This window comes from Lygodium microphyllum, chromosome 7, assembly GCF_053477565.2.
Source record: "Lygodium microphyllum isolate KBCC chromosome 7, Lygodium_microphyllum_v1.1.10, whole genome shotgun sequence".
Taxonomy (NCBI): domain Eukaryota; kingdom Viridiplantae; phylum Streptophyta; class Polypodiopsida; order Schizaeales; family Lygodiaceae; genus Lygodium; species Lygodium microphyllum.
Window position 1 is genome coordinate 11,510,737 of NC_141141.1, and position 14,337 is coordinate 11,525,073.

A 14,337-nucleotide genomic window follows, 5' to 3' on the forward strand; every position below is an offset into this window, starting at 1 on the left:
AGTACATATTTCTCGACTTTCTATATAGTATCTCATCACCATAAGCTGTCTTGTAACCTTCCTATATCCATTTTTATGAGATGTTAAATATAATCACCTTGTCTTAGGAGAAGAATTGTCATGCGTCCAAGTCTTTGTAATCCCTCATATGGATCTAAGATGCATATAATATAATCACAAAGCAATAACAAAATTGACACTCCTCCTAGGCTAGTCTCTTTTACTTAGTCTATGAATGCAATCAAGCATGCCATCAATGCACATCCCAAAGAGCATGAGTGAGAGCAGATAACTCTTCTTCACACTTTTTGTGCTAGTGGTCACTGATGTCCCATGTGGAGTACTATGTTTGCAAGTCCATTTTGAGCTTGAGAGGAGTGTTGAGAAATAAATCATAGGTTAACTCATATACTATGTATGCATCAAACAAAGAGAGGTATATGTAAAGTGCCCTAAAAGTTAAAAGTATCTATCCAATTTTCAAGATACTCATTAGTAGAGCGTAATGAAAAATGAATATATGAGAAGAATGAAGATGAAGAAGGAGAAGATGGATTGAGCCTCCATATCTTATGCCATCTCCCTTCTGTTGCACATCTAAATCAAGCCTTTTCAAATTATGCTTAGCAAGGTTTACTCTCTACCAACTCAAACTGTCTCATGGCATCCACCAATATCCACTTAGGACTCTTTGCATCACTCAAATTCAATCTGCTTAACATCATTACACATAGAAAAATAAATCAATTCATTATCACATTCAACTCCATCATGGGTGTTCAAATCTATGGTTGCAAACATAGATATTGTAAAGATTATGGCTTAGAGTGGGGCTTGCTTCACACTAATGGTGCTATCAATCTTCTCTAATATCCCCCTTGAGCTTGAACCTAACCTCTAAACCCCTCAACATGCATAAGGTAGTCTTTTTTGCAATGTCAGTAGTGCTATTAAGCTTCTCTAATACCCCCCTTGAGCTTGAACCTAACCTCTAAATATGAAATCTTTGGTTACATCTTGCAATCAAGGCAAAAACTTAAGTCTAGCCTTGTTTACCTTTTTCCACTATAGAGGGAGGTTATAAAAACTTAATTCTAACCTTGTTTACCTTCTTCCACTATAAAGCATGTTTAAGACCTAATGCATTCGAATTCAAGTTTAGATCACACACACACGCACATTTTTGTAAGTGTGGATGTGTAGGGATAGGATTTGAATTGATTGGCTAGAAATTATTTTAAAATTGGTGAATTCTATGCTTTCTAGAGACAAAGAGAGAACTCAAATTATGAATTCAAATAGAGAAATACATGGTCAAATGACTTAGTTTTATAAGATGAACTATACTAGCACACCATGAAATTGTGTAGCAAATTGAATGGGCAAACCTTATAAATTGATTGTGGTAAACAACTTCGGTGGTGAAACTGCAATGATCAATTAGAGAGAGACAAGAAATGAAATTATATATTAATGTCTACAAAAGGCCAACATGACCTATGAGACCATAAGTTGCAACTATTTATGTGATCATACAACTATCTAAAAGAACAATAAGTATAAAAGAAAATCAACTAAAGTCTAAGATTATGAGCTATGATGAAATGAGAAATCCTAGTTGATACAACCCATGGTGATGAAACCCCGATGTACAAAATCCACAACAATCCATGATATACAAAAAACACTACTAGGAATATCATGAAGGTACATGGGAACTAGCTCTATTTGGAGCAAAAATCTATATCTACACATACATGTGACACTACCGTATATGTTGATGTCTATGGTGGCAAGATCGACTGAGCTAGATAGCTTGATCAATCAATGGTCCTTGTATGGATGTAGGCTACAACATCGAGGCCTCCTAGGTGAACCTCCTATGTGTGGGCTAGGATTGGGATGAGGTCTCTTGGATCTCCCTTGTGAATAAGTCTATAAGCTAACTCTCAGTAGGTTCTCAATGTCCTAGGGCTATGCTCCTAAGAAGCACCTCTCTACGTCATTGCATCTCAAGGAGGAAGAGGCCAAGATATCATTGATTTGACTCTCGATAGTGGACCAAACTCGTCTTTGAACAAACAATGAAAGAAACCTAATATCTCATAATAAGTTGGAATGGCAAATATATTGCTCCTCAATCTTTGGCTCAAGTTGACATGCATGACATATAACATATGTGCTCCTCAAGTGGATGGATCTATATCTGCTAGTCTCAATCTCCAACTAATGTGAGGATGTGTACAATTGGATGATAGCACATTTGATCCCATGAGATGTGTATATCAAATACATACGTACATACATACATATATATCCAAGAAAGGGAAAAATGGCTCATGAGACTTAATCATAACTTGAGTGGTGTATTGTTAAAGAGTACAGTTGTAGCATGACCACAAGTTTGACAAATATATATATATATATATATATATATATATATATATATATATATATATATATATATATATATATTCCTTCTATTATGAAAAAAGGATAAAAGAAATCCTAAAATCCTTTATGAAGTCTAGTCACATAGATAGATCAATAAATCTTGCATAATCATGATGTAAAATATGGTCATCTCAAGCTCTCTCATAATGTGTAGCATCCACTCCAACAAATGGAGGTGACCCCTCATATGAGGAGTCTATGAGCATCCCTATCTCGATGGGTTTGGAGGTGCTATTCTCATCTCCTAGGAAGGGTGTGTTGTTACACACACACACACACAAGCCCCAAAACAAAGCCATCAAAACCGCATGCTTGATAAAAGTTATAAAAGTTACTAATCACTTTCCTAAACTAGAATTAATTGAAAAGCATATGTCCAAACTAGAATCATAGGGCTTCTATTGGCGATAACAGATTTTAGTACCTAACAAGGTTTCATTGCATAATAATTTACTTTTTATTGGCAAAATAGTAACTTCATACCTGAATAAACTTAACATTTGAAGCATAGGCATGATAAATGATATCCTTTAAATATAAACAAGTAAAATAACGACTTCAATCAAGCAAAGAAAGTTGCATTAAAAAGTGCAACTAGTACAAACATTGTCACATGGAACACGAAGACTTTACATTGGCGAATTGACAATGGCATGATAGATACCAAGAGTAGAGCACTTTGCACTTGGAACCAAATATGCTTGGTAAATTTAACGGAAGGGTAAAACTTCTTACTGCCCCTCCAAAGTAAACTAGGGAATTATGTTTATTGGTTTTAAAAATACATAGAACCCTAACTCGCCCAAAATTTACTACTTGTAAGGTGTCACATAATTGGCTTCTCTTCTATGCACAATGGAAGCAGTGACATAGAAAATTTGACTCCCATAGAAGAATACATGATCGAGGTTAGTATTATCTGTAATGTAGCCTACTTGCCTCCCTTAAAAGAAGCACAAGACCATTTTGCTCCCATTGAATATCCCTAGCAGATTTTTTCTGATAGTTGCAAGGAAGCTCAGGTCTATCAGTTTCCAAACATGAACAACCACATCCACCACGTAGAGTGGTTAAAAGGAAGGAGTTCGAACGAGCCAAAACCTTTGCGTTGTTAGGGAGTAAGATAAGTCTGTACTTTGCTGCAAGTTGGAAACCCAAATCATGAGAACTGAACTTGAGAAATGCCTTATGCTAAGAATCAACTGTGTGTATATATCAGCAGTGCTGTAATTCAATAGCTTAGTCTACTATATGAGCCAACAGCACATGCACATTATTAATTACAACATTTTGGTTGCTCCTTTTAACAGATCAACTGAACCTGATATTGCAATATGAACTTACCCTGAAGACACTTCAGAGACCTTCCTGAGATTTCAGTATTGCGTACATCCAAGAACAGAAGTTGACAAAAGGCTGTAATAGGAACATTTCTCGGGTGAGAGCAATATACAGACAATGCCTTTAACAAACAGTTACTGTGCTAACTTAGATGGAGTCTGGCCTTCCTGGTGTACAAATGTGATTATCACAAAGTCTTGCCCTAGTTTGATATACATTATAAATTCATACTTATCACAGATTGTTTCCCAATTTGATGAAAATTTGCTGCAGTGTATGTCACCTGTGCATGCACACGCACAACAGCTGCCTTACGAAACTGTTGAAATCAGGCCTCCAATGTGGAGTGCCCTTGTTTTTGAAATGATCTCATAGTTAACACATTAAATTTTAGCTGCCTTCTTTGGAAGGGAAATTTGTTACCACTACAACTTTAGGGTTAAGCCAGCACAAGTAGTAGAAATGTGTTTTGGTAGACCAAAATCGACGTTATCGGTAAAATACACAAAACTTAGGTTGTACTATGCATTCACATTTCAATGTGTGAGCTTAGCCATGCCTCAGCTCTCAGCTCCTACACTTGGCTTCTCTTCTGCTTGTTCCTCTTGAAGTTTACACATACTGATTGACACAGTAAATTGTCCCTTGTCTAGGAAAGGTTTTTCCCTGTGTGACCACCCTCTTGGGCAGGGGTTTTTTGGTACCTTGGAGATTTGGTGTACTTATGTTTCCACTCATTATGCAAGCGATAATTCCAGCCCTCCCAAGGCAAAGTATGGTATACAAACAGCCCTGGCTTATTTCTTGAGAAGACATGACAGGAGTGTGAGCGATCTGACAAGTGCTGCTGCTGACACCATCTCACATGCCACCTCAGCCATCCCCCCTGCCAGCACCCCCCATGCTGTGCATGCGCCTCCTTTCCTGCCAATGCTGGCACTGTCCAGCCTTATCGTGCAGCCTGCTTCTCTTGCCTTCCAGCCTCCCGTACAGCCCACTAGGGGCACCCTCCTGTGCCTCACTCTCGTCCTCCACTACTACCCCTACCCCCAATGCATCCCGCGTTCCTTCCCCCATCCCACCCAACACGCACAACCCACACTCACATGCCCTGTGCTGCATTTTCTGCCATCCCCTGCCTTTCCCTGCACAACATACCTCCCCCCAAAAATTGGTGGCAGCATGGTGCACCCCTGCCTATCCATCTGCCCCACGCCAGCCTGTCTCTCCCGCAGCTGATACATGCTTACAACAGCTGCCTCCTCTATTCCCCTATTTGGTCTGATGCCAGAGCACTCTAAGGGCGCCCCCCCAATCAAATGCCTTGCACGTCGTTCTCACTGAAGTGTGAGCTCCAATCTATCTGCACCATGGAGAAGCAACTGGAGCAGATTGTAATCTTTGGATAGGTCGTAGAGCACTCCATCTAGGGAGATTGTGATCTTTGAATGGGTTATAGAGCACATCCATCCAGGCCATTGCACATTGGCACCTCATGGATAGCAGAGGCGGTGCTGATGGGGCAAGACATCTTCATGGTACAACTCACCTCCACGGATGTGGCGCAGGAGTTGGTTGACAACCCCCTTTCCGCAAAAGGCATCAAGTTGCATGGTATGATGGCTGCACAGTTGAATGTTTTGCACTTCATAACAGATTTCTTCAATACCCAGTCACTCTCCTCTTCCCTGAATTGGAAATCAAGTACCACCAGCTGGTGCTGGACTTTGAGTGCCTACCATGCCTCTTTGGCATAGTCCCCCCTCCCTTATTTGAGACATGTTCAACTAGTAGATCATCGTGACAGGACAGCCTGAGCAGTAACTTTGTTGCCATGGCTTTGGGTATAAGGCCTCAGAGTGCACATGCTTTGGGGCTAAGGCCATGCAGCAGGCAGCTGCAGAGGTGGAGGATGATGGTTTCATAAAGGGTCCAATGATGCTTGGGTGGGAGGCGACCAAGGCCATAGAGGCCATATAGCCCTAGCACCCTCAGACATAGGCAAATCGTCACAACAGTGCTTCCCGTCAGAGAGGGCCCCAGCAGCAGCAACACCCCCTACCACACGAGCATCGGCACCGCCCCTTCCACCCATACATACCCATATAAACCCAGCATCCAACTCCAGCCCACCTCTGGCCACCACCCCTGCTCCCTGTCTAGTCCCCTCCCTTAGCCTCCATCCACAAAGAGTAACGAGCCTCACACAACAATATCATCCTTGTGCAAGCAGCCCCTTCCAAACTTCTTCTAGCGCATCCACCTTGACAATAGGCCACAGTTTTTTCTGACATGCTTAGCTTCTCCCACAAGAGTACTTTCTCGACGGCCCTTGGACCTACATGAACGTTGCAGGTCAAGTGGAGTGAAATCACTTCCTTTGGAGGTAGGAATCTTCGTGATTTGTAAGTCACAAAGTGGTAGGGCACAGGTGCATCTATTGGCTCCCCACGATGGGCCGAACCATGCCTTCTTCCTCTAGACTTCCAACTTTGGCAGCTAGAAGAAGGCTCATGTGGAGGTCTTGAAGAACCGAGTGTTTGAGCATGTCTTGTAGTGGCTTGGAGAGTCTGGGTTGGGGTCATTTTTGGACCAATGGCTGAGATGTGTGATGGACATTAACTGGCGGTTGTGAGTAGAGATTCCACACCTCAAGATCCTCTTCCATACCTCACCACAGTGACGACTACCATTGGACATGATTGAGTGGCTGTTTGCTTAGATTTCTTGATATTACTAGACTTTAGAGGCATGCTTCATAGCCTCACTCTTATAGGTGCTAGTAATGGCTCAAGAAGCAATCACCACCCCCCCTCTCCTAGCCGACGAACCCCCATGTGGAAGTGGATTTTGCCCTCCACGCCCGATGCTAAGCACCAACACATGTCACACAACTCCCCTTCTTGGCCTTCAATCACGCTGAGTAGGTGTCCTTTCGCAAACCCTAGATTTTCCTCTTGGAGCTTACACCTAGCATCATGGAACGTTAGTAGGGTGAGAGGTCCCAAGAGGTGATTGTCTTGGTAAGAGCTGCACCTAATCCTCGCTAGATGGATGAACGTTTAACTTCGACAAAAGCATAAGCTTATCCCCTCCCAGGCTAGCAAGGTGGGGAAGGTACTTCCAAACGGTTAACACACCTATTGGCAATACTCTATTAGCACCTACATTCGGAGTTGTGGTATTCGTACTTCGATTGAACCGAGCTTGTTGGCTTGTGAAGGGGACATAGGATGATTGCGGCAAGAAGGATCCTATGGATCAGGTTAGACATTGAGGATTCCTTAATGTCTATGCACCCATAGAGATTCGCACACGCATGGGCTTCTACATAGAGATTGTGCTAGGCTTGCTAGAGGTGGACTCCTAGATTGTAGGAGGTGCTTCAATAACCTATAGACCTTAGAGCATCAACAAAGCCTAGGCATGGACTTCTAGGGCATGGCAAATAATAAGAGGCCCAGGATGCCTTTATCTTAGCAGCAGTAGCCTTCAATGCTTGGAGGGACCAAGCATTTTGTAGATGTGATGACTTCCATGAGGAATGCAAGCAATCAAGTGGTGCACTCTTAGAGTGACTGGACATGCTCTATGTGGGAGAGTGGGGGTACATTCAAGGAGGGCAAGTGAGGTAGTTGGCAATGACTCCTTTATTAGATCAAGCCCCAGTTACCCTCACACTTGATGCACTTGCTTCGATCCCAGATTCCCACTTTTGCCGTATCCCAGACTCAACCTACGAGCATGAGGAGATAAATCAAGCGGCTATGGACTAGGGAATGCGCATAGGATGGATGGATTGCAAAGGTCTTGAGAGAGTCGAGTAGGATTTGTCAAGAGGCAACTCTCTTGGCTCATTAGTAGTGCTAGGAGGAGGGAGGACCCTCCAAAGGGATTTAGTAGCCATTCAGAGGTTACTACAAGAGTTTCTTGGTGATCCATTCCTCCACACATCAAGAGATGTGGGAATGGACTATTAAGCTAAAAAAGGTGCATTACACATTAAACCTTCATAAGCTCATTAAACAGCCCTGAAACTCAAATTCACTTGGTGTGTTTTAGTGTCCCATAAGCAAACTCCCCTATTTTTGGTTGGTTGCTCATCTATAAATAGTGTGCTAGGTTAGTAGTGCTAGGAGGGGAGGGCCCTCCACAATGATCTACCAAAACCATTCAGAGGTTACTACATGATTCTTTTGGTGATCCATTCCTCCACATGCAAGAGATGTGGGAACAAACTATTAAGCTAAAAAAGGTGCATTGCACATTAAACCTTCACTAGCTCATTAAACAGCCTCAAAACTCAAATTCACTTAGTGTCTTTCACTGTCACATAAGCAAACTCCCCTATTTTTGGTTGGTTTCCCATCTATAAATAAAGAGTGTGCTAGGTTGCTAGAATCCCTTGTTCTGCAAGTTACCCTCATTCTTCCAAGCCTCCATGCATTATGCACCCCATCTAATTGCTATCACTGTGATCCTCAACTAGCAACCATCAGTCTGATGACTCCACAGGTTGCTACCCCAACTCTTCCTAGCCTCCATCCATTAGGCACCTCATCCAGTTGCTATTGTGGCAATTTGCAACTAGCACCCATCAATCTAGTGATTCCACCAACTTGTGTTTCACTCCAGCTTGTTGCCCATCACCATCAGATCCTGCAATGGCCATCCATAGTTATCACCTTCAGCTTGGTGACTTCCTCAGGTGGCGTTTTGCCCTAGTTGATGTTCTCTCCATTTAGCCTCTGCCATGGTCGTCTTAACTATTGCCCTTCAACCTAGCAACTCCTACAAGCTGCATTTTACCCTAGCTTGCTAATGTCATCATCATCTGTAGCAGGTCACTTTTTCCATTTTCAGAACTTTTCTTCATCAGTGACCGGTGGTTATAACACTTGGGATCTGTCTCTGGTGGACAACACACATTGCCACCTCCCTCATCTTGCTCCCATGAGAGCCACCAGCTGTTAGACAGCTCTTCCCTTGAGCATTTTGTATGCATTCATTCATCATTTTCACCTTTTCTATAATTTATTCATTCATTATTCAGTTAACTTCAATTTTTACATTTTATTGCTCTACAGGGTGCACATTTTCATTCATTTATTCTTCATTATTCAATTATCTTCACTTTGCATTTTATCGCTCTATAAAGGGGGTCAGTGTGTAAACCATTCCTAAATTATCACTAATCCTAGCCCTAACGTGTCCTATGATAGTTACTACCCACTTTCAATCACTAGATAGCAGCCAATCTCCATGCCCTCCAACTGATCATTGCACACCCACTTCTGCTGGTCTCTCCACCTTCCTGCTGATGAAACATCAGTGACAGTTGTTTATCGCTCTTCATCATCTACAACAGCATGTCCTCTTCAGTCACTAATGACGAAGAGCAGTAAACAGTATGCTTAGCACCTGTTCTACACTGCCATCACGATCATTCACAGCCTGTCAACTGCTGGTCGTTGCTTGGAATTTCATTCGCAAGAGGTTGCCTTTTCAGCTGCTTTCATGTTTTTGCCTCTCCTCCAGTTCATGGGCTACTTTAGAGTTTATGCAACTGCTATTTCCAATCTCTCATTTCTGAAGGAGTGCTGCATTTGTAGTCACTATTGCACTCCCTCATCCTTGGAGACTTCATCCTTCATCCTCGGCATCAAGAGATGGCGGTCTGCAGCATTGGGGATCTGTGTGGAGGAGGAGACATCCCTAACCATCCCTCAGCCCACTCCCACAGACAGTTGCTGGGGGGCAGCCTTTGGCTCCATTAACCTCACTGGTTGTATTTGATTCATTATACTACAAGTTATTGTGTACTTCTCTCTCAACCCTACTGTTCAAGTTCATTTGTTAGTTGTGAATTGTCATGCACACTCTGATTTCTTTGTAAACCCTAGTATTTCCAGAGAAAGCATTCCTAGTTTCATTAGCGTCTTCCACACTGTCCATAAGATCATCACCTCAGTCATCATATCTGAAGGTGATCATGTTTACAGTGAAATGGAACACTGCAGAATGCTCTTTCCGACCATGAGATTTTATCCCTAATATCCTTCTTGGTAAACATTCCCCATTTCATTGATGCCCTCCATATTGTCCACTGTGCACATCCCTCTCTTACCCTACCACTCTAATATTTTAGGCTTTGGGTTTGCACACTGACTATTTCCCAAAATTACTTAGGTATATAACACCATCTGCCATTTGGATGCATTGGATAAGTGGGAAAAGTTTCCCACTTTTTAAGGAGTTTAGTTTCTGTCATAATGCCCTCAGTAATAACAGACTGGAAGCTGAATCATTGTTATCCAATTAATGTTGATTGCTGCATGCAACTCTTTGATCATGCATTCTTATGGGTGGATATTCATTCTGGCATGATACTTGATGATGATATCCACTGCATGCAGGCTGAAATATATGAAGATTTTATCATTCATAGACCCATTTCTTGTTGTGCCTTTGCAATTTGTACACAGAAGTTGAGAATGAACTCAGAATGGGAACGAGATAATTTATAAGTAAACTAGTCAGCTGAAAAATCATCTACAAACTGCTACCTAACATAGGCCCCCAAAAACCAATCCATGATCTTACTCAGTTGATCCACTAAAATATATCAAATTTATAAAGAACTTCACAGCCTTCCTAAAGAAACATTCTACCCAAAAGACATGCCACATTGAGGACCTAGCCAAAAAAGCTGGTGCCGACCCAGTCATTCCAGTGATGGCACTGTAGACAGTTCTGGAACACTTTGCACTGAGAGAAAATGAACTGTTTGGATACTCTTGGTTGGTGAACGCTTGTAATTAGGAAGTGTCGGTCCATGCAACATTCTATTCTTTGCCAATTTGTTCATGTTATGATGGGATGAGTATTATCATATCATACAGATATACCCCGAGTCTAAGGAGACAGTAGGCATTTGCCAATAATAGATTTAGTAAAGCTACTTCTATACAGCTGATATGCATAATGAGCAACATAACCAAATTTTGAAGCGTAAGTAACCTTGTAGCCCCATGCAACTTTACCATAGCACTTTCAATGTTAAGGCATATGAATAGATTCTTATCTGTCATATTTGCAACCACTATGCTGATACTGTGTTACATGTTTATTAAGGCCTCTATAAATTCAATAATATGCTTACTCAGTGTGCTATAAAAATAATAGATGGGTATACATATACTGAATGGAATAACAAGGCATAACTGCTATAGACGATAGTCTACAAGGAAACATACTAAGATATTGAGAAACTTACACAAACGAAAAGGTATTGAAGCTTCTGACACCTTGGTGTGTTGAAGTCTCAAATAGACTATGTACAAGGAAACATACTAGGATATTGAGACACTTACACAAAAGAAAAGGTATTGAAGCTTCTGACACCTTGGTGTGTTGAAGTCTCAAATAGACTATCTCTGGAGAGTGCCATTGTTGGGAGCTGCTTTCTGTTGGAACTTGCATTTCTTCAAGAACATGTAATGCTGTTCCAATTGCTGTTGAAAAATCACGACATTCCATGTTGTCCCAAGTACACAATTAAATTTTCAAAGACCCAATTTCTATATTAAGCAAAAGTATGGTACAAATGGAGTGAAGGAGCTTAGCTGGCACATCTTAAGCTTTTCTCTTGCAATAACCATGCTTGCAATCGTTGACCATAAGTTAATGTCTCTACAAAATAATCAGATACTCCTGTACCACTCAAATTTAATGACTGAAGCATCCTCATCCCTGCTCCAAAACAAATCAATGAGGAAAAAAACATGTAAGGGCCTCTAGCTATGAAGAATCTGGCGACTGAAATAGAATATGACAACAAACCTGCACCACAAGTGAAACCATGGTAAACTTGCATTGCTAAGCATAAACTCTAACAAGGGTCATTGTGATCCATCAGAGAATTAGGCTAACCTAGGCAGACACCCCAATGCACCACCAGTGGTAGCAGGTGTGATCTGGGGATTACCCTTTACCTACCCAGCAGCGATGGAGACCCCAATGACCCCAGCCTACTCAGTGGAATCCTCAACTAAATAGTCAGAGATTCTAAATCAACTGCCTAGAGTGGTGATACCACATTTATATCCAATCGCGACTTACTGAAGCCTCCCTTTTCATGATTCACATGACCATTTTATATAGGACTGCATCCCTATATGATAGTCTAGGGCAAAACTTGCAGCATATTTCTTTACTTCCAAACTATGGCACAAGGGTTTGGAATCTTCTGTTGGAGAACTCTCCTCACCAGTGTTCCTAGTGATTAAGATAGCATCACTAACCTGAGATGATGTAGGCCCTAACGACATCTTTGAATATAGTTGTCCACAATTGACACATAGGGCAGGCAACCAACTCCTAATTGATGGTAGAAATTTGAGTAGCCACTCATCAAAGGACTTTCCACAGTTTCTGGACATCACCCATGGGCTGAGAAACCTGCCTATGATTTACATTCAGATTATATGGCCCAGAAAGCATAGGCATAAACTGTAAGTACTGCAAACCAGAAAGCATTGTCATTCCCTTCAAAGACATATGGCCCAAACAAGCATAGGCATAAACTGTGAATGTAGCATTAGCATCAAATGTCTGTAGACTGTTTATAACAGTCCTGAAACACTGTTTTCAACCACCAAACCAATGCCTAATCTCCAAGGATCAATGCCAAGTATCAATACATGTGCAAAAGGCCTGAAATGGAGCCCGAACAAGTGCTCAATGCCAAGCTGGAGCTGAAGTGGCTGAATGAGATCTGCCCAGAATCAGGTGCAGATTTGCGTAATGTTGCTGCTGCTCCTGCTGGTCCACGTGGCAGGTCTGGAGAGGTTGGAGGGCTCAATCATGAGCCAAAGAGGCCTTGGAACAAGCCTCTAGCAGCCCACAATGTTGGGATGTAAAGGTCCTTTATTCACCTCCGTGTATTTTACACGTGTATTATGTTGTACATGTGAATGCACCCTTACGGGCCCTAAGTATAAATACATTTTATTCTTTGTGTACCAACACATTGTTGGTACACCCAAATCGATTCGTCACTCTTCCTCTCACTCTCACTCACCTGCTCACTTCCTCTGCTGCAAATCTTCACGCTTCCGCTACCCGCGCACTCCAACAACTGGTATCAGAGCTGAGGTTAAGGTGCTCGCGCTCCTCGGAGTCCATGTGAGACATCTTCAGTGTTCGCTCGCACGAGATACACAGGTCGTTTTTGACCTGGCAGCTCACAAGAGTGGTCGTGTTCTGACCAGCGGGCTCACACAGGTCGTGCCTGACCAGGCGACTGCAGGCGACAGCTCACAGGAGTACAGGCGACAGTTCCTTGCAGGCGGCAGGTCACGAAACTGAAGCGACAGGCTGCGTGGCTTCAGGCAACAGCGACAGGCTGCGTGGCATCAGGCGGCAGGTCAAAAATCGTCAGGCGATAGCTCACGCTGACCAGGCGACAGCCAGCGCAAGGCTGCGTGGCATCTGACGGGCAGCGCAAGTCAACGACTGCAGACGACAGCTCACGCAAGGCTGCGTGGCATCTAACGGGCAGGCGCAAGGCTGCGTGGCATTTGACGGGCAGCGCAAGGTCAACGGCTGCAGATTCGACACATTTTTCTTCCAGAAATTTTTAAATTTTTCTAAGGTTTACTGCAAGCAACCCCTTTGCCACTGACAGGAGTTCGCGCGCGCAAGCACAGTTCTCAGATTTGGGCAAATTTGAACCTGGAAATTTGGGGCTTGTCCCAGATTTGATGTTGTTTATGCTTGACAGTGACATCTGTGTCAGAAATTGCAGACATTGTGCGCCTTAACCTCAATTAATTTGGGGATTTTTCAAAATTTGTTGGAATTTTGCTCATCCGAGTAAAATTTCTTGGCATTGGACCAATAAAAATTGGGGCTTTTCATGTATTGATGTAATTTTGCTCAGCTGAGTCAGTTTGGCTGACATTTGCGCACATTTGGACCTGGAAATTTGGAATTCTGTGCAGAATTTGATAAATTTCTGCACTATTTGCCTGTGTAGTGGATGGTTTATGTCAAAACAGCAGAGGATTATTGCTGGTTATGCAAGAACAGCAGTGTATTTGCTGATTTAGCTTGTGCTCTTGCAGTTCAGTGCTTTTACACTTGTACTTGTGATAAAATGGCTGCAACTTCTTCCAGTTCTGACATTAAAAGTTTGATGGAAATCAAGCGATTTGATGGTCACAGCTTTGATCTTTGGAAAGATCGTATGCAGGGCATACTGTTCTTAAAGGATTGTGAGGATGCTTTGCAAATGGATAAACCCGCACAAATGTCTGAGGCGGATTGGGCCAAAGTCAATAAAAGGGCTGTGGCTTATATAAAGATGGGTGTCACTGATGACATTTTGATAGACATTAAGGGTTTAGACACTGGTCATGCAATATGGGAGAAGTTGAAAACTACCTATGAGATCACCACACCTGTTAATCAGGTGCATTTAATGCGCAAGTTGGTGAATATGCGGCTGGATGAGTCCAAGCCTACAGCTGAGCACTTGAG

The 14,337-nt window shown here is 42.4% G+C and overlaps 1 protein-coding gene across 5 annotated transcripts in view; it reads right to left on the reverse strand.

Annotated features, from left to right (window-relative positions):
• Positions 1 to 3,013: 3,013 nt before the first annotated feature.
• Positions 3,014 to 14,337, reverse strand: part of LOC148033179 (uncharacterized) — a 66,721-nt gene continuing 55,397 nt past the window's right edge. The window contains exons 3-6 of one of the 5 annotated variants that reach the window (XM_087681054.1): positions 11,422 to 11,547; positions 11,169 to 11,309; positions 3,799 to 3,870; positions 3,014 to 3,593 (exon numbers count right to left, since the gene is read on the reverse strand). In XM_087681054.1, the coding sequence (XP_087537180.1) occupies positions 3,370 to 3,593; positions 3,799 to 3,870; positions 11,169 to 11,309; positions 11,422 to 11,547 (563 nt within the window). In that variant the 3' untranslated portion in view covers positions 3,014 to 3,369. The remainder of the gene's footprint in view (positions 3,594 to 3,798; positions 3,871 to 11,168; positions 11,310 to 11,421; positions 11,548 to 14,337) is intronic. The other 4 variants (XM_087681053.1, XM_087681052.1, XM_087681051.1 and 1 more) reach the window with 4 other exon arrangements.